Genomic DNA, 26,709 nt, shown 5'->3' with positions numbered 1-26,709 from the left:
TCCAGGGAGGATCCTCCACTGACTAGCACCCAGCCTTCCCTTTTCCAAAGGGACATCTACAATGAGTCTACATAATGACCCTTAATGTCCCAAACTGCCCCCTAATGGGAAAGAGGCCTCCCTTCTCTCTGGGAATGGGATGTGATTACAGGACAGACACCCTCAGCACTCAGGTTCCACTATGGCTGAGAGGGTGGCTGGCTGTGGAATGGGGCTGCCAAGAGAGCCATAATCCATGCCTGGCTAATGAGGAGTGACCTGGCCTGCGTTCTGTGAACGTGGTGGAGGGCAGGCCCTTTAGTTACAGACCAGAGGGCACAGGGCCAAGGCAGCGGTGTTCATCTTCCAGCAAGATGTATTTTGTGTTACTTGAATTACCTCTGTATTACCCAGCTCTCCCACAAATTGCTCAGTAAGGCTTTCCTATCATTCCTGAGCTGCAATGTACCCCATTCTCACAAAACTCCCCAATCACAGCGGCCGTGCCTAGGACAGTGGGATGCATACAGCAGACAGAAATAAGAACAAAAGGGAGTTTATGACAGTCTACTGCTCCAGGGCAAAAACTCTGGCCTGCTTGTCTTCATCCAGGTGCCTTGGTTTGGGCTGATGACAGATGCTCAACAGAAGTTTATGAAATGAATGGGTGCCCTGCTTTATGAATTATCTGTGGAACAAAGTCCTTCCTCCCTAAGTGCTTAATTTGGGGAGATAATGGCTCCCTCCCCACCACCGCCAAGATGAAGACTGCAGGGAGTCATCACAGAGGTCAGGGGAAGCGGTAAGAGGTGGCTTCATTCTCCAAGGCCAGATGGAAAACGGGGAGTCCCACCTATTATTCAAGCCCTGGGAAACTAGGCTGTCACCCCAAAAGATGGGAGACTCTGTGCCTACCCCCCAACAAAAATAGAAGCTGGATAATCACTATAGACTCCTCCAATTGCCAAGAGCTTCCCAGATCTGAAATTAGAGACATCTGACAAGCCTCAACCAGGAAAGGAGGCTCAGACGTGGCTCACGCAGTAACTATTTCCTCATGCCTTGTTTAGATGTGGATCCACATACACAATCCTAACCCAACCGCCACCCTCCTCACCCCCTTTCAAAAACACCAAATAAGTCAAGGGCCGAGGCACTTAGTTCTGCACACATATCTTAAATTAATCTTGAAGCAACTTAAAAGGACTGTTTCTATCCCCTTCCCCACACCCAGCATATTTTCTGTGGCAGCTGGGTCAAGCTTAAGCAGCATTTTTACCACTGACTCAATATCAAAATATTCCTGGGCAGCAGCTCCCTTCCCATCATCTTTTTACTCCCTCTGTTTTGTTTTTGATATTCTCTCCCCTCATCTACCCCTCTAAGCACAACACACACACACACACACACACACACACACACACACACACACACACACACACACCCCTTTTTAAGGTATGAGCGCACCATAGCACTTGAAACCTAAACTTAAAATACTGGATTCTGGGACCATCTACTTGGGATAGGGAAAAAAATATGCCTTTATTTTCACTACCCTCTAACTGAAATATAGCATTCACTTCAATTACGAATATAGGCAACAAACTACATTACTGTTAGCAATACTTGTGCTTCTGGCATCAGTAGAAACATACACATTTTCATATCACATCACAGCTGTTGCCCTAAAATATCATTTATGCTCATTGCTACTTCAAATTATGGCAGTCATGAGACGTCAGTAGATTTTATTATTTAACGTGTTCCTAAAGAAGTACATATGCTATTTTTTTAAACTTATTAACTGTATTCCAGTAATTATGTTCCAAGCCTAGTTTGTATATTAACAAATATTATTCTGAGAAGGGGTCCATAGGCTTCCACAGCACAGAATGGTTGAGTAACTGCTGTCGAATGAGCATTAGGAGGAGAGATTTGAGATTTTCTTTTGAGTCATCAGAGCCTGGGCTGGGGGACTCAGGGGCCAACAAGCAGTGCTCAGTGGTGGCTTGAGGCAGGCCCTAGGAGCAGAGGACAGAACAGTTATTGGATAAGAGCTTGGCTGGGCTGTGGAAGCAGTCAAAATACTGGCTCTGCCTAATCAGCAGTGTGCTCTTGGGCAAGCCACTTCATCTCTCTGAGCATCCATCTCCTCAGCGGTGAAAAAGGAATAATAATATATCATAGGATTCCCATGAGCATGTATTGAGAGGATGTATGTGTGGCAACAATTACTCTTTGGCTGACTGGCACTTGTCTGACTCCAGAAGGTCAAACTTTCCTACCAGGATATTTTGAGTGCTAAAGGCACAGTGTTTGTTTTGCCTTTGAGACAGGCACTGTCTGTGCCCCATGCAGGTTTCCTATGTCCTTGAGCTTCAGGGATGCTGTGAAATGCCTCAAACCCTAAACTACAACGAGGCAGACCCAAGTCCCCTGCTTCCCCTTCTGTCCCTGGATTGCTGAAATTGTCACATAGACCAGGCTGAGGAGCAGGTTTCCTGCCCCAGAGCAGAAGAGTCCCCAAGTAAAAAGGAGACATTACAGACTTTTCTAACACGAGTCATAGGAGCCAAAGAACCTGCTACTGGCTTTACAGAGCAGCTGGCTCCTGACCTGGCGTCTCACGACTTGGTGAACAGTGACAAGATTCTGTACTCCCAGTGGCCCTTCCCAGAGCAAGTGAGGGTCAGATCCAGGCTGTCAGGCCATTGAACAAAGAGCCTCCAGGAGGGTCAGGGAAAACCCTGCAACTCCTAACGTTATGCAAGAAACCCCTTTATAAGTCCCTTTCAAAGTCTGGCTTAAATGATGTTCATAAGTTCAGTTGTAGAAAGGGACTGTCCCTTAAAAATTGCATATATTGATTTTCTTCTGATTATAAATCATAAAAAATTAGAAAATCCATAAAATCCATACAGAGAAATTAAAATTAACCATAAGTTTGGCTCCTAGAAATCAAAGCTATTAACATTATGGTGAATTTTCTTTCAGCTATACCTATGCTGGCACTCTCACATACATTGGGAACATCATAATAGCGTTTTATATCTTGACTTCATCATTTAAAAATATCTAGACATTTTCAACATAAGCTCTGAAAAGACACAAAACCATTATATTAGATATTGTCTGTGAAATTCACAGGTTACTGAGAGATGTAGTGTAGTACTGTGCATTCAAATATAAGTTATTTCCAGAAAATGGTTAGGAGGAGAGGCATTTCATTCCCCCTAAAACACATATAACAGTAAACTTTTCTTTAGCTTAAAAAGAACCTAGAGAAGATACCTTTGTGTCCTCAGCAAAGAAGTACTATATAATATATTTTTCTTTTTCACCTCATTCCTCCCTTATGATAAGGGGAAAGCTATGAAAATTCACTGCTGGAAAAATGCGGCATTGCTGAAGTGCCGAGCCCCTGAGGAAAAACCTTCAAAAAGAAGTAGGATGGCAAAAGAGGCTTGCGCTTCAAACTGAAAAAAAACTGAATTCATGCATCGAGTCTTCCATTGGAGCCCCAAGATCATTTTCCCTGCACTTCAGCAGACACCACCATGCACCTCAAAGGATGGAAAAGCCATGCAGATTAAATAAGGCTCTGCATGTGAAATGCTTTGTAAATTCTCAAGTACACTGCATGGCAATCATCACAAAGTCATGTTACTGTGGCTGGTAACAGTATTGTTATTTTTGTTGCTTAGCCAGCTCGAATGATTCACTATATGTCCTGAGAGGGGCAGTGGGGAAAAGCATGGACTCTGGAGCCCTGCTGCACTTCCTTGTTAGGCCAAGTTATTCAGCTCCTCAGTTTCTTCATCCGTAAAATGGAATAATGATAATACACCTACCTTATAGGATTAGAGAGGATTAAAATGAGTTAATTTACACTTGATGCTTAAAACAGTACTGAGAACATAATAAACATTACATAAAGAGAGCTTTGAAAAGTCAGTGATCAATGGACAAATATAAGATTGAAATAAAACCAGTAAGCACTTAAAAGGAAAAAAAAAAAAGCTTTTCACAAAAGTATTGTCATTAATCACAAAGCTGGACTAGCAGCCTCAATCAGTTTCTCTAAAACACAGTGTCCACCCCTCCCTGCCCCTCCCCCACAAAAACCCAGCCACAGGTGGTCAGGCTCTCCTCCTACCTTCTCGGCATCCTGCTCAAAAAGCCGCAGCTGGAAGCACTGGTCCAGCTTGAGCTTGCGCACGTGCCACATCTGGTGCAGGTGCTGCCGGGTGGAGTGCAGCTTGTCCAGCAGGCTGGTGATCTTGGGCACCAAGCTCTGGAAGTCAGCGCTGCCAGGAATGCAATTGCGCCCTGAGAAGCCATCGCTGCAGCGGATGCACTGCAGTAGCCGCTGCCCCTCCCGGTCCAGCTCCTCCACAGGGGCCTTCAGCACCTTCTTCTTGAGCTGTGTGTGCTCATCGATGAGCCGCCGAGAGCCCTCCACATCCACGGGAAACTCCTTCCTGGCCAGCATCTCCTGCAGGTCCTCCAGGCGTGAGAGCAGGTGCACAGCACTGTTGAAGAACTCCTCCAGGGAGAGCCGCAGCTCAATCCACTCCTCATGGTTGTAGTCCAGGGAGCCATCGAACTCCTCGGTCAGCTGGGAGGGGTCCACCAGCTTTGTGAGGCCCTCCACGGACACCATGCTAGTCTGGAGGGAAGACACAGAGAGGGAGACTCAGTGAAATGGGGGGAGTGAGGAGAAGACCAAGGCGGCAGTGGGCCGGAGGGGACAAAGTCAAGGAGAAAGGCCAAGGTAAGTCCACATAATAATGATCACAGCCTGCCTGGGAGAGCATGTGTCCCACTGGGCATTAGCTACAGATCAGCCAGGCTAAGCAGTTTCAGCAGACTGGATGACTGACTCAAAAGCCTCTCCACCTGACCACCATTTGCCGTTCCAGGAAAGGCTGCCTTTAAGTCCCTGCTGTCTTCATGTTCCTCCTCTCCACTCTCCTGCCCCCGCCCCCCACAGTCCACTGCAGTAGGGCTTCAGGTGCTAGAAGTAGGAGAAGCTGGATGAAAAATAAACCCAGTGCCTGGGGGTCTAGTTATCCATAGTTTAAAAGCCCACACAGGCCCACGACCCAGGACATCATCACGGCTGCATTAAGCAATGTGGGTCAATACTTGTGCTGCAAGGAGCTGAGTTTATTCCTGCCTCAGGCTGGTTAGGCCTCCTCCCCACATCTAGGCTCCCTCTCTTAGCAGATACCTTTCTCTGATTAGTTGGCCTCGATTGGAGCTTGGGTGTGGGTAGTTTTAAAAGCTCCCCAGGTGGTTCTAATGTGCAGCCAGTGCTACAAACTTCTGCTAGTCTAGATCCTTGCTATTCAAAGTGTGGCCCTCGGGGCAGCAGCATTAAGACCACTGGGAGCTCTTTAGAACTGCAGCATCTCAGAACTCTCCCAAATCTGCTGAATCAGAATCTACATTTAAGGAGATCCCCATGTGACTCTGCATTAAACTTGGAGCAGCCCTGTTCTAGAGCACTTTCCCCTTCAAATATGACTCCAAGTTTCCACGTCCTAGACTTTTCCCATGATTATATTCACCAATTATTCATTAACTATCTACTCTCAGTGTCCCTGGCTGGTTTGGCTCAGTGGATTGAGCGTCGGCCTGCGAGCTAAGTGTCGCTGGTTCCATCTTCCAGTCAGGGCACATCAGAGAAGGAAAACTCTGACTCCAAAAAACCTCCGCTGCCTTGCGGCATACCTCTTCAGGGGAAAGGCTAAGGGAGTAAACCCCGACAGAAAATCCGGAGCCGGAGTCCCTAAGGCGGTTTGACGTTGTAGTCAACACCGGCAACTCCTGCGGCGCACCTGAAGCCAAGCTGTATTGACTCCGTCTTTCCCTTGGACCCTTCAGCTGCGAAGAGAGGGGGGGTCTGCTGCATGGGCAACAGCAGACCCTCCATATCACCCTGCCCAGGCTCTGTAGCTTCAGCTCCACTGGAGAGGACACTCCAGCGTCATCGCAAGATGTCGATTCAACACGGGAGGAGACAGATACCGTGTCACTCCCGAGTCGGACTGCACAACCATTCTCAGCGATGCAGATAGACTCTTAAGAAGCTACACCATCGTCTCTCAAGACGGACGGCTGCCGATACGATACGATCTACTCTCAGTCCGCATATTGTATTTTGTTGGCTGTTTGTAAGGCACTGCTTTATAAATACCCATCTGAGTGGGAGGCCCCAGTTTTCTCTTCTGTGCTTGTTTAGGAGGCAGAGACAGGCTTGCTCAACTTGGGGGGAAGGGAGATTGGAAGGGCTAGGCAGCTACACTGAAGCAAAGTTTTAGGACTTGTTGGAAAGATTACTTTCGATCTTTTCAGGTTATAAACATATAGGTTTGTTATCACCGCCCCTGTATAAACAAACCAAAACTACAAAAATATAAGACTCCTTGTGTAGAGGTGCCAGGAGAGTATGAGAACTAACTGTTTTATACCAAGTCAAATTTTTTGTGTTATTTAAACAGAGTGAGAATCACTTCGCTCAGATGGTCAGGTTGTTGTGCTCAATCACAGACTACTGGGGCCACTACAGGTGCTGCTGGCCCTGGAGGGCAGGGTCTGGAATGCGAAGTTGCTGCAAGTTTAAGAGCAGCTCTGCCTTTCTGACATGCACACATACACAAGGTTCAGCCCCTTGCAGATGAGGGTTAGAGTTCCAAGAAAGGGGAACAGCTCGAATTTGGCTGGAACAAAGGTTCCTAAGTCATTGATTTAATCTGATGTGTTATCATTAAAAATTCTCAGGGGACACATATGTTGTCTGGGATAATACAGCTTAAAAAAATAACATGTTCTCCTGGAATATAAAAGAATATAGAAAATATGAAGAAAATAAAAAATCACCTATAATCCAGCCACTTCTAATAATCTACTAACATTTTCATGTGTCTCTCAGTCTTCATATATGTACTTAAAACACAAATTTTAGATTATATGTCCATACCATTTTATAATCTGCCATTTTTAAACAATATTTCATGAACATATTTCAAAGACACTATTTTTCTAAATATGATTCTATAGAGATATAATTAACATATAACTAAATACGATTTTTACTGAGTTCACAGTATTTGTGTATTAATGTCACTAAAATTAATGGGTAGTCAGGATACAAACCATATATATGTGTGCATATATGTATATATGTGTGTACGTATATTATTGTAAATAACATTATGATTAATGAACATCCTTGTAGATCTTTATGATTATTAGATTTTAAAAAGGTGTTGTTTAATTTTTATATTAAAATTTTTTTCCAAGAAGAATTACTAGGTCAAAGGTTATAAACTTTTTAAGGCATTTGATCCAAATTACAAATTTGCCCCCTGAAACAATTGTCCCAATTAACACATTCACAGAATTGCCTACTGATACTGTGCATTTAGGACAGTCTCTTGATCCTCTTATTCCTCCCCAGATACTATCTGGTAAGGCCACAGCAGCCAAGGAATCCTGAAGTACCAGCTGCTGACATGCGTATGGTAGGGTAAATGGAGAAGCACAAGTGAGAAATGTGTGGGTGGTGGAAAGGAAAGGGGGTGCTGAGAGATCGGTTTGGCTTACCTCAAAGATGAATTTGGAGCTGCCAAAGTTGGTCTTCTGTTTTTGCCAGAAGTTGTCAGGTTTAATGATGAGGGCCACATGGATCTCGGCTGGAAAAGCTTCCTGCAGCGTCTTGAGGAGGGGCTTAATGAGGTCCCACTTGGAGCCCCGCATGTCGATGATGACGGTGAAGCCACGTTTGCACACGTCCTCACTGTGGGAGATCAGAGGTCAGTGGTCAGGCATGGTCACTCTGGGCAACTGAGACTTTGCAGTACACAGTCAAAAAGCATCAGGAAATCTGCATTCCTTTTAATCTGGATCACCCTTACCACTTCATGCCAGGTCTCCTGGCTGTCTTCCAATCCAATTCAAAATGCACTGCTTCAGAAAACCTTTCTCGATTAACCCCATCTGTCTGAGGGCATTCTGCCTTTTTCTAGCACTTAGCAAATGGCCCAGCCTTCCCCACAGTCATTCGCACTTGTGCCATTTCCTGTTTCGGTACTCATAATGGTGTTTGATTTTACATTTAGTTTTTGTCTCTCCTGCTGCTGGGAGGAGCCATGTTTTCCTCATTTGAATACAAGCTCTCTAAAGGCAGGCACCCCGCGTTGTCCTTAAATCTGCGATGGGAAGTCCTGGGCATGAGTGCGGCGCCCCTTCCCCATGCCCACATCAATGGCAGTCACTGGTCCACTTTACCACTCACTGAACCCAAACGGGGTCAAAGAATCTTTTTTTCTTTTTTTAATTATTATTTTTAAGTATATTTTATTGATTATATTGTTACAGTAGTTCCAATTTTTTCCCCTTTGCTCCCCTCTGCCCAGCACCCCCCCTCCCCTAGCAATCCTCCCCCGCCCCCCGCAAGTCCATGCCCATGGGTCGTTTCCCACATTTGGGGAAATCGCAGGGGTCAGCACATCCGGAATGCAACGGGTAAGCCTCGCCCTGGGAAAACCACCTTCGTGATCATGGTATCTCCCCTGCCAGGTAAGTATCAAGAATCTTCTTCAATAAAAGGTTCTAGGTCGATCTATCAATTGATGAGAAATGATACACAAAGTATTAATAATACCCATTTGCCACTACTGTATTTAAGATGTATTACTTGTAGTTTGAAATGTTTGTCAACTTATAAAAAATCAGGCTGTTGAGTCATGCTGATTACTCACAGACAGCCAAAGGTGGGGCCCGTTAGAGAGGTGGATACAGTTTGTTGTTGTCCCCTGTACTTCCATTATAAGAGTCAGGGTATAAAAAGGCATATTTCAGGAAGTTAGGAGAGGGGAGGCTATTCCTAAAATCAAGGCCAGATGAAGTGACAGTAACTATCTTGAAAACCAAAAAATAAGCAGGCTAAGTGAATCAAGATGTTGTGAGGTAATTTGTTAAGGAGCAAAGTTTATGCAAACACTTGGACTTTAACTGTAATTCATAAGACTCAAAAGAACAAAAAAAAAAAAAAAGAAGATCAAAATAGTTACAGTATCTCAGTTTGGAAGGAAGTTTATGTTTTGGTGGGGTGGGGGGAGATGTCATCTCTTCTCCTTGGCTTATTTAACCTATCCATTTATTTTATAACTCAAAATATACTTTGGCTAATTCACATTTTTATATAAACACTAGTGTAGTATTTCCTTAGGCTCTTTCACTTAATTTTCTATTCCCCAGCTTGTACTTGCTTACCCTGCTGTGCCCGCTACATGACCCACAGATGTGCACCACCACACATCAGTCGCTTACAGCTAATGGAGGTAAGGCCACAGTTGGAAGGATTAAGCCACAGACGGAAATAAAATCTCTTTCCAGGCTCCATTCTCAAATCTCAGCACTGATGAGGATGTTACAGCCTGATGAAGAGACCACAGTTCCTGTGATTGTGTGAATGTCTCAAGCATAAGGCAGATTACACAGGACTCCCAGTTAGAGAGGGAAACTGCCCAGGCAGAAAACTCTTTCCATTTCTGCTTGTTGATACAAAGGACTAGACTCAGCATGGGAAGAAGGCTGAGTCTTTCATTTCTCTCATATTTGAGTCAACAAGTGGCCAGAGTCACCCATATATAATTTTGTCTGACCTATTGTATGAAAGCAATGTGTTGTTTCCTTAAATTATGGAATTTCTTTCCCATTATAAAAGAAACATCTAATAATAGAAAGTTCATATATTTGTGCATGTGATTGTCATCCATATAGTGTTCTACTTTTCATTGTAACATAGAGTTTATTCTCATGTCTAAAGGAGTAGGAGGTGGGCAGGGTGAAGGAGAGCAAAGGGGGGAAACTGGAACAACTGTAAAAGAACAACAATTTTAAAAAGGCAAAAAATAAATAAAATTTCTTTGAAACTGTTACATTTAATGACACATAGTCCACCTATCTTATACCTATAACATATCTCATTTAATTGTTCTCATTATTGCTTTGCAGAAAGACATATCAACTTATTCTATCCTAATCAACACTGAAATATTTGCCCATTTTCTAGGAAAAATACTGCATTATACTTAAAATTGTATTTCTCTAGTTATTAGCTATAGTTTATTAGCCCAGGGATATTTCTTCTATGACTTACCTAAGCAGTTCTTTTATCCACTTTTCTACTGGGATTTAATGGCTTTTCTCTTTGAATTTAGTTTTGTTCTGCCTGATTCACATTTGTTGTATGCGCACCTAGGTCAGGCACCGCAAGGTAACTGTAGGTTTTACCTTTCCTTGACACGACCAACTTCCTTGTGTACCTGCTCCTCAGGCCCTATCCCTGTTACCATGACTGTGCTGACAAGAGAAATCTCCACCCCTAGCAACAAGTAGTCAGTACTGCTACCAAGAGGTCGTCGTCGTCAGCAGCCATCCGTCTCGAGAGACGATGGTGTAGCTTCTTAAGAGTCTATCTGCACTGCCGAGAATGGTTGTGCAGTCCGACTCGGGAGTGACACGGTATCTGTCTCCTCCCGTGTTGAATCGACATCTTGCGATGACGCTGGAGTGTCCTCTCCAGTGAAGCTGAAGCTACAGAGGTGGAGTCTGACTATCCCAGCATCTAAATGTGGTGATCAGTAGGCAACTAATGTAGAAATCAAGTAATAATATTCTCTAGCAAGTTCTCACTAACCCAGGGGATGGGGAAAGAAGCCCAGGGGCTGAGAGCTAATATAATTGGCATCTTTCTGTAAAACAGCCTAATCTCTTAAGGTGTTTTGTGTGTTTGGTTTCAAATAAGCAGCATTGCTGGGGGAGGGAAAAGAGATTCTTACCTCACACTTATTCTATGCTAGGGACTGTGGTTGAGCACTTGACATACGGTATTTTTTATTCTTACAATACCTTATAAACTTGGTATGGTGATCTCCATGTAAGAGATAATGCAATTGAGGCACAGAATTTGCTAGGTCTCATAACTAGCAGGTGGCTAGGCAAAGAATCAAAATCAGGACTGTTCACCCTAAAGTCCGCTCTCAGGTCACTATATTATATTACCCACCACCATCGCCACTATGAGTGGTATTTTGGTCACTGGAGGTGGGCATTAAGAGTCAGCAATGAGGGGATTAGGTTAGGGTTAGGGAGCTCATAAAAGATGAGGGAGATTACGGCAAGGAGTCCAAGTGAATGACCTCTATTCTGCAGTCTGCAAGATTACAGAATCACAGAAGCAAAGAAGCATGGCACATTGAGGAAGTTTAAGTAATTCACTTTGGTTTAGGCACATGGGTAAGGAAGAGACTGATGACAGAGTGATGCTCTGAGTGCTTTAGACAGCACTCTCCTGGGGGCTCTGACCCTCTTCTTGCATACCCTCCCATTCCCGCCCCTGCCTGGGGCCAAGGGGATTTGCCCAGATAGAGTCTATGCTGTACCTCTACCATTCTTGTAGACCAAGCTCCTAGCACCTGAAACCAGAAAATTCTCTGCCCAAAGGGCCCTTAGCCTCCTCCCTGGGTCCACAGAGAAGGGAGGCAGAGCATGACCTGGGGGCTGGTCCCCCTGTGCTGCCAAGTTCTGGCATGGAACTCAGAGGAATCCAACAAGTCAAAATATGAAGCTGGCCCCCTCCATCATGATGAAGATATATTTGTCAAGGCAGAGAATAGAACATGTTCTATTTTTCAGTTTGTTAGCTTGATATATTGATTTTCAATATTTAGAAAGAGGGGGTGGGGGTTTCTATTTGTACTCTTGCCCTGGACACCAGAGAGAAGGCAGGAATGGAAGCAGGCCTCAGATCAGGGTGGCAGGAGCGCTGGGTTTATCCTGAGAATAACAGGAACCGGTGAAGGGTGTCATTCAGGGAAGGAACATGATCAGGGGTTCGGAAAGGTTACCCCTAGTTGTGCAGAGGGAGAGTATACTGGGGTCAGCAGAGGGAGTGGCAACAGCCACCTCCCTTGGATCTCTATTAAAATGCCTCCTGAGTGAAGCTGCAGCTGTCACACAGCACTCCCCATCTCCCTTCCCTGATTTATTCTTCTCTTAATATTTATTACCATCTGGACCATGCATTTTACTTATGCATTTATTGTCCATCTTCCCTCACTAGAAAATAAATCCAAAGAGGGCAGGGATTTTTGTGTTCATTCGCTGCTGAATTCCCAGTGGCTAACACAGTGCCTGGTATGTGCTAAAACTCAATACACTGAGGAATTCCAGGTTGCGGTTAAGGGTATGGAATCTAGACCCACCCTTCCTTGATCTAAATCCCAGCTCCATGATTTACCTATTGAGAAAGCTTAAGCAAGTCACTTTTAAACTCTGTGCCTCAGTTCCTGCACTATAAAAGATTAATAATAGTAACTATATTATAGGATTATGTTAAAGGTTAAGTTTGTTAATTTACATAAAGCACTTCTGATGGTGCCAGGCACACAGTCTGCACTACGTGAGTCTTAGCTGCTATAGCAGATGTTGTTGGTGTCCCACCTAGGGCTCCTTTATTGAGCTGTGTCCAGCCCCCGGCTCCAACGGTGTTGCAGCTATCAGCTTACACCTGCAACCATCTCTGGAGCCTTGCCTTTGGCTGATGGGCTCCCTTTCTCCAAGAGGAACATGGAGGTTATACCCACACCCCAGGGAGGGCAGTGCCTCTCTGATACAGGGACGCCAAAGCTCAGAATCTTTACCGTGATGCGGAGTAACTCTGAAGTGTTATTTAGGCTCCAGAGCCTCCCCATTGTCCCAGGCAGTCTCTGACTAGACTGAGACCACATCCTTGCTCCGTCCCGCCCCGCCCTACTCTGTTTCTCCAACTCCCTACTCCTTTACTAGTTTTTTCTGAAGAGAGTGCTATCGCTAAATCATTTGCATCTGAAGCCCTGTCTCATAAAACACAGACTAAGACAGTTATTTTCATTATTGTATTATGAATAATAATGTAAATATAAATAATATTTCATATACATATGAAATTCTGAAGGTAATTCGATATACCATCTGGAGAGTTAAAGAGAAAGCTGGGTTGCAAATGTTGACTGGGAGTCATACTGTGCCTGGCACCTAGTAGGTGTTCAGTAACATTTGCTGAATGAATAAACCCATGAATGGTAGGTGTGTACAGAAGAGGGTGAGATCACCCAATGAAAACAAGTAAGATGAAAAGAGCCACCTTCTTAGTAAAGAACAGAACATTGATGGAATATCAATGTTTAAGAGATGGGAGAAAATAGAGGAGCCTAAGGGGGGAAACATAGATAGGGTAGAGAAAGTAAGGAGAGGAGTGAAGTTCAAGAAGTCAGGGAGGATCGGGTGTCAGATACTGCAGAGAGGTGGGTCATTAACTGAGACCAGAACTATTGGGTTTAGCAATTAAAAGGCCTTGGCCCCATTGATCAGGGCAGTTTCAGTGGGGTGGTGGGGCAGGATTTGGGTGGGAACTGGGAGGCAGTCTTCCTAGCTGATGGAGGAAATGTCATCAGATATTTTTGGTGCATTCCCATCCCTTGGCCCCGTCTCCCTGACTCTAGAAGTGACCAAGGTCTGCTTACTACTCTTTGGTGACCCCAAGTCCCACAGGGGCTCCCCAGCGTACCTCTTTCCCAAACCTCCCGAAATCTTTTCCTCTCACTCAGTGTGCTCACATGTAGGGCAGTTTGAGCAAAGCAATTTACACTGAAATATAAGTAACAGGTAACCCTCTTTTTCCCTTTAGATTATTTACCTTTTAAATGACACTTATTAGCCTAAATCATAATTTCAGGGGCTGAATTTTTGCATTGTGTATTGTGAGAATGGGAACATAGAAAGGGGATGGTTGGAACAGAGGGTTTTAAATCTACTGGAAAGGGGAAAGGAGAGTGAAGGACCCTTCCCATCCTCGCCCCCTCCCCCCCCACCCGCGCTTTAGAGGGAGAACGCAGCCACTGGTCCACTGCCCTGCCCCTCTATTTCCCATCTGGGGCTTGAGACCGGGGCCCCTGCCACCTTCTTGCCCTTTGTGATAAATTCCAGTCCCTTCAAACCGAGCTGTGAACTAGTTCATAGACCCTCAGGGGCTCTCGGCCCAGAACGTAAACATACTGAATGACGGGATGATTGAGCAGATATTTCTTGTACTCAGTTCTAGACCATTTGTTTTTTGTTCATTATATGTCACTGGGGCTGCTTGCACTCAGCGAGCCTGTGCTATCTCAAAAAAGCATCGTCATGAATTTATGCCAATGTTTTTTAAACTTTAATGACTTTCACTTCTCACATAGGACATATTTTAAATGATGATTTGAGGGTTCCCTTTCAGGTATTCTGAAGAAAGTCAGCCTGAGCGGAGGCCCAGGGGCCTCCCCAGGTGATCCAAGGACAACACCTAGACCCTCTTAAGTGTGGTTTGTGAGAGTTTAATGATAAAGACTCACTCTGTCTAAATAAGATTAGAATAAACATTAATAAATAGCAGGTAACACAAATATATCAGACAGAACAACAAAATACAGTCAGAAAAATATTTCAAGGAGAACCAACAGCTGTGCTTTACAAGAGCCTGTCAAAAATGTTAAATTTCTCTCTCCACAGCCTTGTGCTCTCTCTAATGGAGTCATTTATTGTAAGCACAGGCTTGGGAGGGTTTCGACCCTTGCAGTGCCTTTCTCTTGTTCTTTTTGCAAAGGAGATCCTCTTCTCTTGGCCTCAGGAGGCTTTTGCTTCAGGCCTGGCGGCTGCCCTCCCAGCTATAATGACTGCCTGTGCTCAGCCAGATGCCCGCTGGAGAGCTGCTTTCCTGGGCTTTCCCCTCCCCTTCTAATTTGCTATGAAATCACTGTGGACTTTCTGCTTCTTATCATACACCTGACATGACAGTCTCATCTAAAACCTCTGGGTAGGTCATGATGTTTCTCTGGGTGCCTTGAGGTCCTGCCCACATCGGTGGCTTTCACTGAGCTGGGAGGGCCTTCCCAGGTCTGATTGGTCTAGGTGTGGGGCCTCAGCAGTGGGTGGTGAGGGACCACGGAATAGGTGTCACCACTGACCCTTTGTGCTCCTGGTGGCCCCCGTGCCTAGCAGAGATCACAATTTAGCAGCCCACCATTGAACCCAACCCCCAAAGTGGTTTCATTAGGCACGATTGTTGTTTGAAATGCTTTCAAGTGTCTTTGGAGAGGCCAGACTCTATTCTTTCAACCTCTTCTGGCTCCTTCACACACTCACATGACTGGTCTGCTTGCAAGCCTTTGAATTTGCCTCCTGTTTTAGCTGACATTATTACCACAGGATGTTTCACACACTGGAATTCTCAATTATCTTAGGGAGCAGGGATTAAGGTACCAGTGTCTCAAGCGAAAGGGCACTCTGGGGCCTGGAGAGCAGGGCAGAGCACCTGTCAGTGACATCCCCAGTCCAGGGCTTCAACCTGGCTTACAGGCCTGGCCTCAGGGAGCCAAGTGCTATGCCGTACCTGCCCCCTCAGTTCCTCCCCAGCTCCCTGACCAGTGCAGTCCAGCCGCACCAGTGAACCGCTCTGGGTACCTCCCGTTATTGTCTATCCAAAGGGCTGGATATAACTGCTACCTTCTCCCCAAGGTCCTCCCTGATCTCCTGTCAGAGTGTTCTCCCCTCACTAAAACACACAACATATTATCCACACTTCTCTTAATTCTTTATTAATTTCAATCTTGTATTAGTGTTGGCCTTCTCATCCCTCTACGCCTTTATGCTTGCCCACCCCAAACCCATCTTTGTCTTGATCACTTGTCACATTTTGAAGTTCAACTCACATGCCTCTCCCTCCAAGAAGTCTTCTCTTATTGATACTTTCTCTCTCCATCTCGTTCCATCCCCGATGAGACAAGGGCTCTTCCCATACACTGCCATCACCTCGGCCTTACTCTGCATGGCAGTTGTCCATGTGGGTAACTACCGCCAGGCTCTGGCTGATCAATCTCTGTATCCCTTACAGAGATTTATATGACTTAAAAATGAGAGCCTAATTATGAAAGTGCTGCATAAATAATATTGTACCATGTAAGCATATCATATTATTCATTCATTAATTAATTCATTCAACAAACATTTACATAGCACTTACTTTGTGCCTGGCCCACTGCTAGGTACTAGGGGTATAAATGTAAACAAGACAGAAAAGGGAAGGTTACATTCTAGGGGGAGAGATGGCTATAAGACATGAATAGCTAGATAAATAGAATAAATGCAAATTGTGATTAAGTTTTAAGAACTTATCAGGTCATCAGGACAGGCTACTATGAGGAGCTGACAGTCTAAGCAGAAATAAAAACTATGAGAAGGTGCTAGAAACTATAAGGGAACAAGAAAGAACAGTGCAGGCAGAGGGGGACGCCTGTGCAAAGGCCCCGAAGTGGAAAGAGCCTGTGTGCTTGCTGTCCCTCTGCCACAGGGAGGAAGCGGAGATGGTGAAGTTCAGTAAGGAAGCAGGACACCAGCAGCCAGATCTGAGCTGGAGCTCTAAATCTTGAGGAGCTGAAAACCTCACACTGGAGAGAAGTAGAAAGTGAGAGTCAAACTACTGAAACTGGGAGCATCTGTTTTTGATAAAAATGTGATACACACATGTATTATGACAAAAGCTAATTTTATTGAGCACATGAGAGTCTATTTTTGCTAAGTGTTTTATATGCATCATCTTATTTATTCCACATGTGAAACTCACAAGTAGCTGCTATCATTATTACACTATATAGGTTAAGGAAACTGAGGCTCAAAGAGGTTGAGTAACTTGCTTAAAGCCATCAGGAAGAGGTAAAATTAGTATTTGGATCTGATCTGTTTGATTCCAGTATCTGTCACGCTAACTTGCCTCAGGGAGACACAGAATGCTTGAACTTGAATGCCCGCTTTTAGTAATCCTTCATTTTAGTGCAGAGGGCAGCAAGGTCCAGAGGAAAGAAGTGACTTGCTCAGGGTCACACAGGTGGGTGGATGTTTTGGCCATTTGGGCTAGATATCCAATTGCAATCTACCTGCTCGGGTCTTCTATTAAGCCACAAGAACTTTGAAAGGGCGGAACACCCTCCTAAACATCAAGTAATGTGGTTTGGAGGCCCAGTGTATCCTATGTTGAGTACCAAAACCCCTTCCGCAGGAATGAGGACCATCGTGCTGCGGTTTCCAGTGTGCTCTGGCCTGACCCCGTTTGCCTCAGCTCCTACGATGCCACCTGAAATTTACCCTGTATCTATGAATGTCTGGAAGAACCTCACTTGAAACAGCTGCTGGGAAAGAAATATGTGTAACATTGCTCCGTCATGATGGCAGGTCGGGGAGTAGAGATCCGTGATGAGCAATGTCCCAGCAGACCAGGAGAGGAGGCCACAAGAGTTTCGACTTAGGGTGGACTGCTGGGGGCTACTAGTTGTGGAGTATGTGGTGTCAGCCACGTGGGGTGTCAGAATCCTTAGTGTGGGGGCCCAGGGATGCCCTGTGCTTGAGTTGTGATGGAGCAGAAGCAACTTTCAGGTCAGAGCTATTCGGTGAGTTGTACAGGGAAGGTGACAGACTGAACACTGGGGTAGAGGGTTCGACTGAGGAGTGGGTGACAGAAGGACAGACAAGCAAAGGACTTCCTGTTTAACAAGGGCAGCATGGACCCCGCCACATACAGCACTGGCCCTGTGGGTGCAGCTGGGACTATCAATGCGGGGGGGTCTGGAGAGATGCCTGCAGTCTTACCCATGGTGCACTGACAGCCTTTAGTAACTGGAGGCAGTTCGCAGACAGAACACTCACTCCGCACTTTTCCCCAGAACTATGCTGTACCCATGTCTTCCTGAAATCATTTCAGAAGCCAAACTCTCTGTTCACCATTTAGGGAGAAAGAAAGGTCTTGGAGTTCTGAGGAGGACACGATTCCCTTGACCCATCTGTGTTGAACCCATTCTCAGGTGGCTGAGTCTCCAACTCCAGGATCTACATTTTGTTTCCACTGTAAGCCCATCACCCCTTTCTGCGTTCATCTGTTTTCCGCTCCTTTATTGTGATTCTAACAGAAGCTCCCTGCTGACTGCCCCAAACCACACCACACCCACTTTCTTAAACAACCAGAAATCAGCAGGTGTTAAAGAAAAGTGTTAAAGACACATTAGCACCTGCTTTAAGCTTTCTAATTGGTATAATCAAAAAGCAGGAGAGAGCAGTGCCTTATAACCACTCTAAGGAATGCTGCGTCCAGAACTAGCGTGTGCTGGCACGGACGGTTCTCAGAATCACCCTCCACCATGCGCAGGGTTCCGGGGCGCCTGGGTGTGAAAGGAGGAAAGAGGAGCTCAGAGGTAGGGGGCCACCCTGCCTGTACCCCCTCAGCACGGTCCGCTGCCAGCTGCTTCCCCTGCGGTGCGGTCCGGCCACCATCCGGGCCTCCTCAGGATCAATGTTCCTCCGTCCACAGGCGTTCTGTGTTGGCTCTGGTCCTTCGTTTTGCTTTGTTTTGTTTTTATGGGAAGACTGTCCACTTCCCCAGGGCATGATTATTTTGAAGAATTTGTGTCCGTTCTACCCATTTAACAACACACCTTTGCCTCTGCACCTCTCCCCGGTGCTGCCAGGGCTGGGGCACAGGTCCAAGGTGATGCTTTATTCTGAATCAAAGCCTCTTGACAGCGAGGAGACTCTGACTCATCGGTCTGGGGCTGGGCTCAGCACTGTCCAAATTCCCAGAGGATTCAAATGCACAGCCATGGTTAAGAACAGATTCTAGAGATTTTGCCAGTCTGTTTCCAGGTCTAGAAACTCCCTTCGCCAGGTCCCCACCCTTGACCTTACCAGAGGTAAGCCCAACTCCTGCCCCCCCCCCCGTCAGAGTCCCAGGGAAAACCCACACTGGAGGCTAAATGAGGCTGTCGTTTTTCACTTCGTTAGAATCTGCTACTCAATTCCAGTTAAATGAAGCTGTTTAGAAAAAACAAACCAAAAACTCCCATTGCAAATGTGCCAGGGGCAGAAATGTGGCTGATTCTCTTTTTCTCCCCCTGACAAGGCATGGTGAAATATTAAATAGCACAGACTCAGGCCCCAGGATTAATCCTGATTCTCCAGGTGTGGCCATAAAGTGACAGGCCCAGTGGCCTAAAACCACAGCAGGACCTCTGCATCGGCCCACTGAATTTTTTCTTGATGGCACCTTTAAACAAAACACTTTCTAAAAATCAAGTCTGTTCAGAAAGAACAAAGATTTGCAATCCCGCAGAGTCAAAACAGTACGCCACAGGCTGAAGGGAGCTTCCAAAGTGAGTCCCAGAGATGGCATGGGTGACAACCAAGGAGAAAGTATGCAGCCTTCCAACGGATGGCTGTCCCAGAGCGGCCGGCCTGGCTCAGCTGCACACGCCCTGGTGTATTTGTTCATCAGCCAGGTTATCTCACAGTCTCACAGGCTCTGAAACACGACTGCCGTCATGAAGGGAAGAGACCCCCTTCCTAAATCAGGCTGGCCTGGGGCAGGGCGTTTGGAAGGAGCTACTTTAAGGTAAGAGAAAGAGAGTTTGGAAAACTGTAGAAGGACCAGAACCATTGCTCCTAGAAGTCTTGGGGGCTGGCTGGCCAGAGCAGGACGAGGGGCGGGTTCAGGGGAGTTGGGATGGAAACTGACATATCCATTTGCGGAAAGCAGCTTCCTGCCTTATTTCCCACCCTCCCTCAGAGAGCTGTTCATCCCTTCCTTCTGGGACATTCTGAACATGAAGCAGAAATGAAATAGAAACCAAAGAAGCAGAAGGAAAGAAAGAACAGACTGGAAACCAAAACCACAACCTCCCCACATGGCCCTTCCTTTGCTCCCCAGACAAACTCCATGGTGATGCCCCTCTGGCCTTTTCCATAGCCCCTTCTCCCCCGTGCCCCTACCCCACCCCCAGTCATCTGGGTGAAAAGTAAGTCACCTCTTGAAGTTAAAAAAAAAGCCATTATAATCACTGCTCATGTATCTGTGAGTGGCAAACCAAAGATCAGGTCCACATTCCAAAGACATGTCTGACCGCAATGCCTCAGTCACCACAACTGTAAGCGCAGCGGTTTTTCCAAAGTGGGATCCCAGAGAAGAGAGAAGGCAGCTGACACAAGAGAGGCTGCAGTTGTGCAGCCGCGTGCTCTCCCGGGCTCGGCCTGGTGCTGCCGCTGGCCAGGAGTAGAGTGCTTACTCTTCTTTGCTCACTCCAACCACTGTTGCCATCATCATCACTCTTTCTCCTCCTCTCGTGGCATCCCCACATCTCTCCGCACCCCTTTCACAGGATCCCCTAGTCTCCAGCTGGGCTCCTGTTTCCTGTCAGGGCAGGTGGAATCCTCATTAAAAAAACCACATGCTTCCTCAAAATAGTCTTCGGTCAGAATTCACTTGGACAAATCTTCATCCCTCCCCTCTTCCTCCTTCCCCTTAAGTAATAGTTGCTTTCTTGAAAGCCCAATGCTATTTGCACACACAGACAGACACATGCCCAACAGACCACAGTCATCCTCTAGGTACGCCCCCGGGGCTTTGCCAACACAGGAGCACGGCAGCCAGCCTTCCTTCCCCCTGACACCTGCCTGGGTTGTCATGGCTAAGGGTGCTGATGAGGTACCCATGATTTACATGGAAGGAAAAATTATGTGATGGCTCAGGCACTAGTGCAAACTTGAGAACAGCAAAAGAGGTCATGGAGAGCCTGACAGAGGACACTTGGGGGAGGGACATGTTTGCAACTTTAAACTAAACACGCAGAACTCTAAGGAATCCTCCTCATTAGCCTGCAAGTTCAGGGGCAGCCTGAAGAAAACCAGAGGATTACTTGGCCATTCTCAGGTGGTGCAATGTAAGAACTAAACAAGTATTCTGTGTATGCACAGAATGAAATCTGGGCCCATTTACAGGCGTCCTAATGCACTGCTCCATCATGGTCAGGGCAGGGGGAGGGAGAGGGGGGAGGAGGGGTCCTTGCCCTCCTCCACATCCAAAAGAGCGAGTTTCTCTTTAGCAAGTGAGTTCTGAAGCCTGAGCATCCTGTAAAGGAAAACAGCCTATAGGTCTAGAGATGACAGGACATTCTCTTCCAGGGCAGGGAGTCAGAGAGGGCACGTCACAGTACAAGGTTCAGACCTTGCCTCGGGCAGCAGGCCAAGAGGAGCTGCTGTGCAAAACCTGGCACGTGAATTTCTGGTGACGGGAACATGAAATTCCAGCTCAGGACAGCACAAAACAGTCTGAGAGATGAGAGGGAGAAAAACACATCACTTTTAAGGGTTTTGGGTTGCTCTCAAAACCAAGGCTGGTTCTCTCTTGACCTAGAATGAGCAGGGGGTGGGGAGCTGAGGGAGGCTCCGAGAGGAAAGGAAAAACGGAGCAGGGCCATTAGGACACACTCTTGGATTATGTCAGTAAATTGTCCGGAAAAACATTTGTCCTAGATGAGTCACCACAGCTCTGACAAACTGCTCCTGTCTGGGCTCTGGGAGACATGGGGCTGGCGGTTACACTTGCTCAATTTAGAAACAGTAACGCTCCTCCTCAGTGAGAGTCCGCTCCTGGCTCCCTGGCATGTTCTTCCACGTTCTCTGCCGCAGGGACAGTCCACACACCTTGGATGGGCACTCCCTGTGGCGACAGCCCCTTACAGAGGAAAGAGGATATCAGGAAGGAGACCTGGGTCAGGCCTCAGTGACTTCATGTCTAGAAAATGGCTGGCATTGGCCCCCAGGGGTCCTGGGTGAGACACTACCCTCCTCCCTTGGGGAGCTCCCAATCTAATTTACTTATTTGTTTATTTATTTATTTATTTAGAGAGAGGGGAAAGGAGAAAGAGAGGGAGAGAAACATCACTGTGTGGTTGCCTCTCACTCACGCCCCCAACTGGGGACCTGACGTGCAACCGAGTTATGTACCCTGACTGGGAATCGAACCAGTGACACTTGTCTCTCAGGCCGACGCTCAATCCACTGAGCCACAGCAGCCAGGGCTGGGAGCTCCCAATCTAATTGAATTTATCCAAGTTACGAGGTGCCGCTCGGCAAACTCACCCTGAAACAATACCCACCATTCCTGCCCTCAAGAAATTATCTATCTGTCTAGGAAAGAGTCTTGTAGACAGTCTGAACTTGTAGAAGAAACAGGGCCCGTCACTGTTCTATGATGATTTTCTAGATTCAAACATCTTTTCCAAAATTTGTTCAAGTTATTTTGTTTTACTTAGGTAATGTTGAATTTTTAAGAAAGGAATTCTTGAGAAGTCTTTTCATCTAAGAAGAGATGAGATGGAGTGGAACAGACAGCATGAGGTGTCTCTTAGTAAAAGTCACAGTGGCAAACGGGTACAGAAATTATGGGCAACGAGTGAGTGTATTCACCAAGGTTGTACGTACTCTCAGCAACAAAAAGCCCTAGGTAGTGTTGTGTTTCTTGTCCTCATCTTCCATGTTCAAAGAAAGAAAATAGTGTCTGGAAGGGATATCAAAGACTTTTATCTTCAATATTTGTGAATGATGAACATAGTGAGGGAGACAGTTGATTTTCCAAGAGCTAAGTATACTTTGGGCACTGTAAGTTCAAATCTACCTGAGGCTGAAGACAAACCAATAGGAAGAATTTTTTTTTTTTTTAATTAAAAAAAAAAAAAAAAAAAAAAAAAAGAAAAGACTTGATTTTGTAAAAGTTGAGACTTGATTTAGGCATCCCCACCCCCAATAGCATCGTTATAAAATTCAGTTTCAACCGGCAGTTATTAGATACCCAGGCTATTTTCACAAATGTTATTTTATTGGATATTTACTACAATTCCTTGGCCCTGGCTGGTTTAGCTCAGTGGATTGAGCGTCGGCCTGCGAGCTAAGTGTCGCTGGTTCGATCTTCCAGTCAGGGTACATCAGAGAAGGAAAACTCTGACTCCAAAAAACCTCCGCTGCCTTGCGGCATACCTCTTCAGGAGAAAGGCTAAGGGAGTAAACCCTGACAGAAAATCCGGAGCCGGAGTCCCTAAGGCGGTTTGACGTTGTAGTCAACACCGGCAACTCCTGCGGCGCACCTGAAGCCAAGCTGTATTGACTCCGTCTTTCCCTTGGACCCTTCAGCTGCGAAGAGAGGGGGGGTCTGCTGCATGGGCAACAGCAGACCCTCCATATCACCCTGCCCAGGCTCTGTAGCTTCAGCGTCATCGCAAGATGTCGATTCAACACGGGAGGAGACAGATACGATGTCACTCCCGAGTCGGACTGCACAGCCATTCTCGGCGGTGCAGATAGACTCTTAAGAAGCTACACCATCGTCTCTCGAGACGGACGGCTGCCGACGACGACTACAATTCTTGGAGAAGGATGATATTAAACCAGTTTTGTGGTTTAGGAAAAATAATTGTTGCTTAGTGGTTACTTAAACTTCAGTGTTTCAATAAAATTTTAAAAGGTAAAGGCTGTAAAATCCAAGGTCTAATGGGGAAAGAGCCGAACATGACCATTTGAAGTCTCTGACAAAGATCTGTCTTCTTGGGCAGCTGAGCTAAGGCACTCCACCACTTGGTGGCAGCATACCTAACTTGCCAGAAGTGTATATAATAAAGTCAGTTTTTCTACAAAATTAGTGTTGTAACATAAAATGTCAGCATCCAATATATGCTGAAAATATACAGAATCCCAAACACCAGTGAAAGATATCTGATAAAGTTGACCAATGACAGGTGAAGAGAGAAATACAAAACATTCACATAATGGGGAAGAGAGTAACAGCCACACCATGTGAAAAACACTTCATCCTTCACTCATCCTTGGCTGTCTCTCCAGCATTTATATTCAAAGAACTAATTTCCAAAATCCCAGCAAAAATGAATATGAATTAAATTTAAATCATCCTAATGCCGTAGCATGAATTCCAGAAAAAACATTAATGTACTGAGACTTATTTCACCTGGCATGTAGAAGTTTACCTAATCTAAGTGGGACCAGAAACATCAGCTTCCTAATAAGCATGCTGTTGGTGACTTCAAGAAACTAAAATGGCTACACTTAAGCTTTAGAGGCTCATTCAACATTGCTGCCCAAAAGACAAACTCCGAGGAGGCCTAACTTTCTCGGTGGGAGGCAGATAAAGACCTGAGTTAAATGAGCACAGAGGAGGTTGAAAAAACCTTAAGCTAAGCCAGAAGCTGAAACACACCCAGAGGCAAAATGAAAACTCAGCAAGGTAAAAACAATCAAGTCTTTCTAGATTTCATATTAGATCCAAACCTTAATGTATGGTTCCTTTAAGAGGCCAGTTACTTAGGGGAAGTAAAAGGAAACCTAACCTGGCAGATCCCAAAGGGCAAGCCTTATGACCAATTACTCTTTTCAAATCCAGAATCAGGTTTAGGTGTAGTAAGTACATAGGGCCCTTAGGGTTTCTTGATGATCATAATATCATTGTTGTACAGTGGGGCCTGGGCAAGGATGAGCAAATAAACTTAAATTGGGAGAAATATAAAGGCATACTGGAAAAATAAATTGGGAAATTTTGAAAACAATTTGGCAATGTGTATCACCAGTCTTAAAAAAATGTCCATGATTACAAATCTATCCCAAAGAAGCCATCTGATATGTAGACAAAGGTTTATACACAAAGATGTTTACTGAGAGTTATTTATAGCAATGAAGTTTTAGGAAAAATTTAGATATCTTATAATTAAAATATAATGCATCTCAAGATACCCTATTATGTATAACAAGTGTTAAATGTTAAGAAAATATTCTTATGGTATAATGCAAAGTGGAATAAAACAAGGAGCAAAATTAAATAAATATGGGTCAATCCTGTTTTTAAAAAGCTCCAAAGAGGCCACCAAGTTGACTGGCACCTGCCCTGACCTTCTACCCCATGAGGTGGCAGCTTATCACTTGAGGCGGAGGTGAAGGGATGCATGTGTCCACACAGGGGCCAACTGTAGAGCATTTGCAGGCTTGCAAAAGGTGCTATATAAATAAATTATCAGTACTGATCAGAGTATAATAACCTTGGGAGCAGGAGCCAGGGGGCCTGGGGACAGGCACCACACCCTCTTTGACACAGTCCACAGGAGCCAGGTATGTCATGAATTATGAAGAGATCTGAGGAGAGATGACCTGAGAGCAGAAAGGATTAACCCCTTCTCTGTGAATCCCATCTGGCCTTTCAAAAGCCTCCACCTGACAGCCTTGCCTGAGACAGAGACGGTTCTGGAACTTTGGGATGTTGAGGTTGAGGTTTTAGTTGCCAGTATGTAGTTCTAAGCTCTTTGCTGAATCCACCCAGCACTATAGTTCACTCCATTAGACTCTAGAGAAAATGCACCCTCCCAGAGGGGACCAGAATTCGTGTACAGAATAGACAGACCTAAAAAGTGTGACTAAACTTATTTCAGCCTTATCAGTCTAAGGTTGTCATTCTGACCCTAGGAGTCACTTCAGTGAGAGCCATTTCCCAGAAGTCTTATGGTTCCCAAAAGTCTTCCAGTCTACAATGATTCCAAATGAGCAAGGTCCTTTTCCAAGTACTTATTTACTGATTGTCTAGGGTTAGTTTTCAAACTTGCTTGCTTCCTTTTAATACAATTTTTTGAATGCCCACCAAATGTCAAATGTCAAATGTTATTGCAAGGCCCTGCGGATACTACAGTGTCTCAGATGTATGAGATCTGTCCAGAAAAGTCCAGCCATTGTTAATATAATGAGAATGGTTTCTGCAACATCGATGAAACCTGGCAGTCAAGGAGAGTGGACTGGAATGCACATGCGTAAACAATGACTTCACTGTAGTAGTGGGTGGGGGCTCCATTGAGTGAGCATGTGTACGGTGTGGCTGTCACATTCAACATGACTGAGCTACTCACCCTGGGCTGTGGCTGAAGAAGGGTAAAGTAAAATAGAGGTGCTTTGGAAAAGTGTTGGGCACTGGTTTTGGAGAAAGAGCTGGAGCAGTGGACCAAATCCCAGTGTAGACTCATCGCCAGTGCTATGGGACAGATCTATTAAGCAGACTACTCCCCTCCAAGTGGCATCAGCTGGAGGGTGAGCAGCAGCCCCTCCTGGAGAAATTACTCAGCCCTGCCCCCATGGTGCTTTAGTCTGACTGCAGATTACAGAGCAACTAGAGCAAAAAAACAACTGAAAGAGACAGACACGGGCAGTAGGACACTAGTAGGCTGGAATAGACTGCCTAGATCCATAGCGGGACATCAGGGACAGACCCAGAAAAAGAAGAAAGTGGAAAAAACCCAGAGACTATGGGGACCAATTCCACTGAGGTTTTCTACAGGAGTTCCTGTCTCCTATTCTCTATACATCCTCATTAATACTGGCTCATTTGCAGCTGATACACTGATTAAGGGTGGGGGATATCTTTGTGCATGCGGGATTCTTTCCTGGACTTGCAGTTTTGTTTTAGCAGCAACTCAACAACTGTTTAGAAGGCAAGGTGGGCAGAGTGACTCTCAGTCAGCTAACTGGAGGGAAGGACCTACCAAAGGGAAACACAACAACCAAAACCAAAATACCACCAGAGAGTCCAAATAAAAGGAATAAAGGGCATCCCAAGAGCATCAGATTCAGTAGATTAAGGAGCCTGCACCACTGAATCCCACAGGATTCCTACCACAGAAGGTCACATCACAAAGGCAGGAAATGAAAGGAGATCAACCTAAGAAGCAGAAACAAACAAGAAGAGCCACCTAAACAGGGAGATGAAGAAACAGCACCCCATCGAAA

At 45.5% G+C, this 26,709-nt stretch overlaps 1 protein-coding gene and 1 pseudogene across 5 annotated transcripts in view; both read right to left on the bottom strand.

The window, feature by feature from the left end:
- KALRN (kalirin RhoGEF kinase) overlaps nucleotides 1-26,709 on the bottom strand; it is a 684,790-nt gene that overhangs the window by 416,324 nt on the left and 241,757 nt on the right. For all 5 annotated transcript variants that reach the window (XM_090277665.1, XM_090277675.1, XM_090277684.1 and 2 more), the window contains exons 4-5: nucleotides 7,591-7,783; nucleotides 4,136-4,648 (exon numbers count right to left, since the gene is read on the bottom strand). In XM_090277665.1, the coding sequence (XP_090133791.1) occupies nucleotides 4,136-4,648; nucleotides 7,591-7,783 (706 nt within the window). The remainder of the gene's footprint in view (nucleotides 1-4,135; nucleotides 4,649-7,590; nucleotides 7,784-26,709) is intronic.
- LOC150021670 (U1 spliceosomal RNA) lies at nucleotides 8,449-8,573 on the bottom strand (annotated as a pseudogene).

This window comes from Furipterus horrens, unplaced genomic scaffold, assembly GCF_987537825.1.
Source record: "Furipterus horrens unplaced genomic scaffold, mFurHor1.1.pri manual_scaffold_1, whole genome shotgun sequence".
NCBI lineage: Eukaryota > Metazoa > Chordata > Mammalia > Chiroptera > Furipteridae > Furipterus > Furipterus horrens.
The sequence above is the reverse complement of the archived record's forward strand: the minus strand, read 5'-3'. Positions and strand labels throughout refer to the sequence as shown.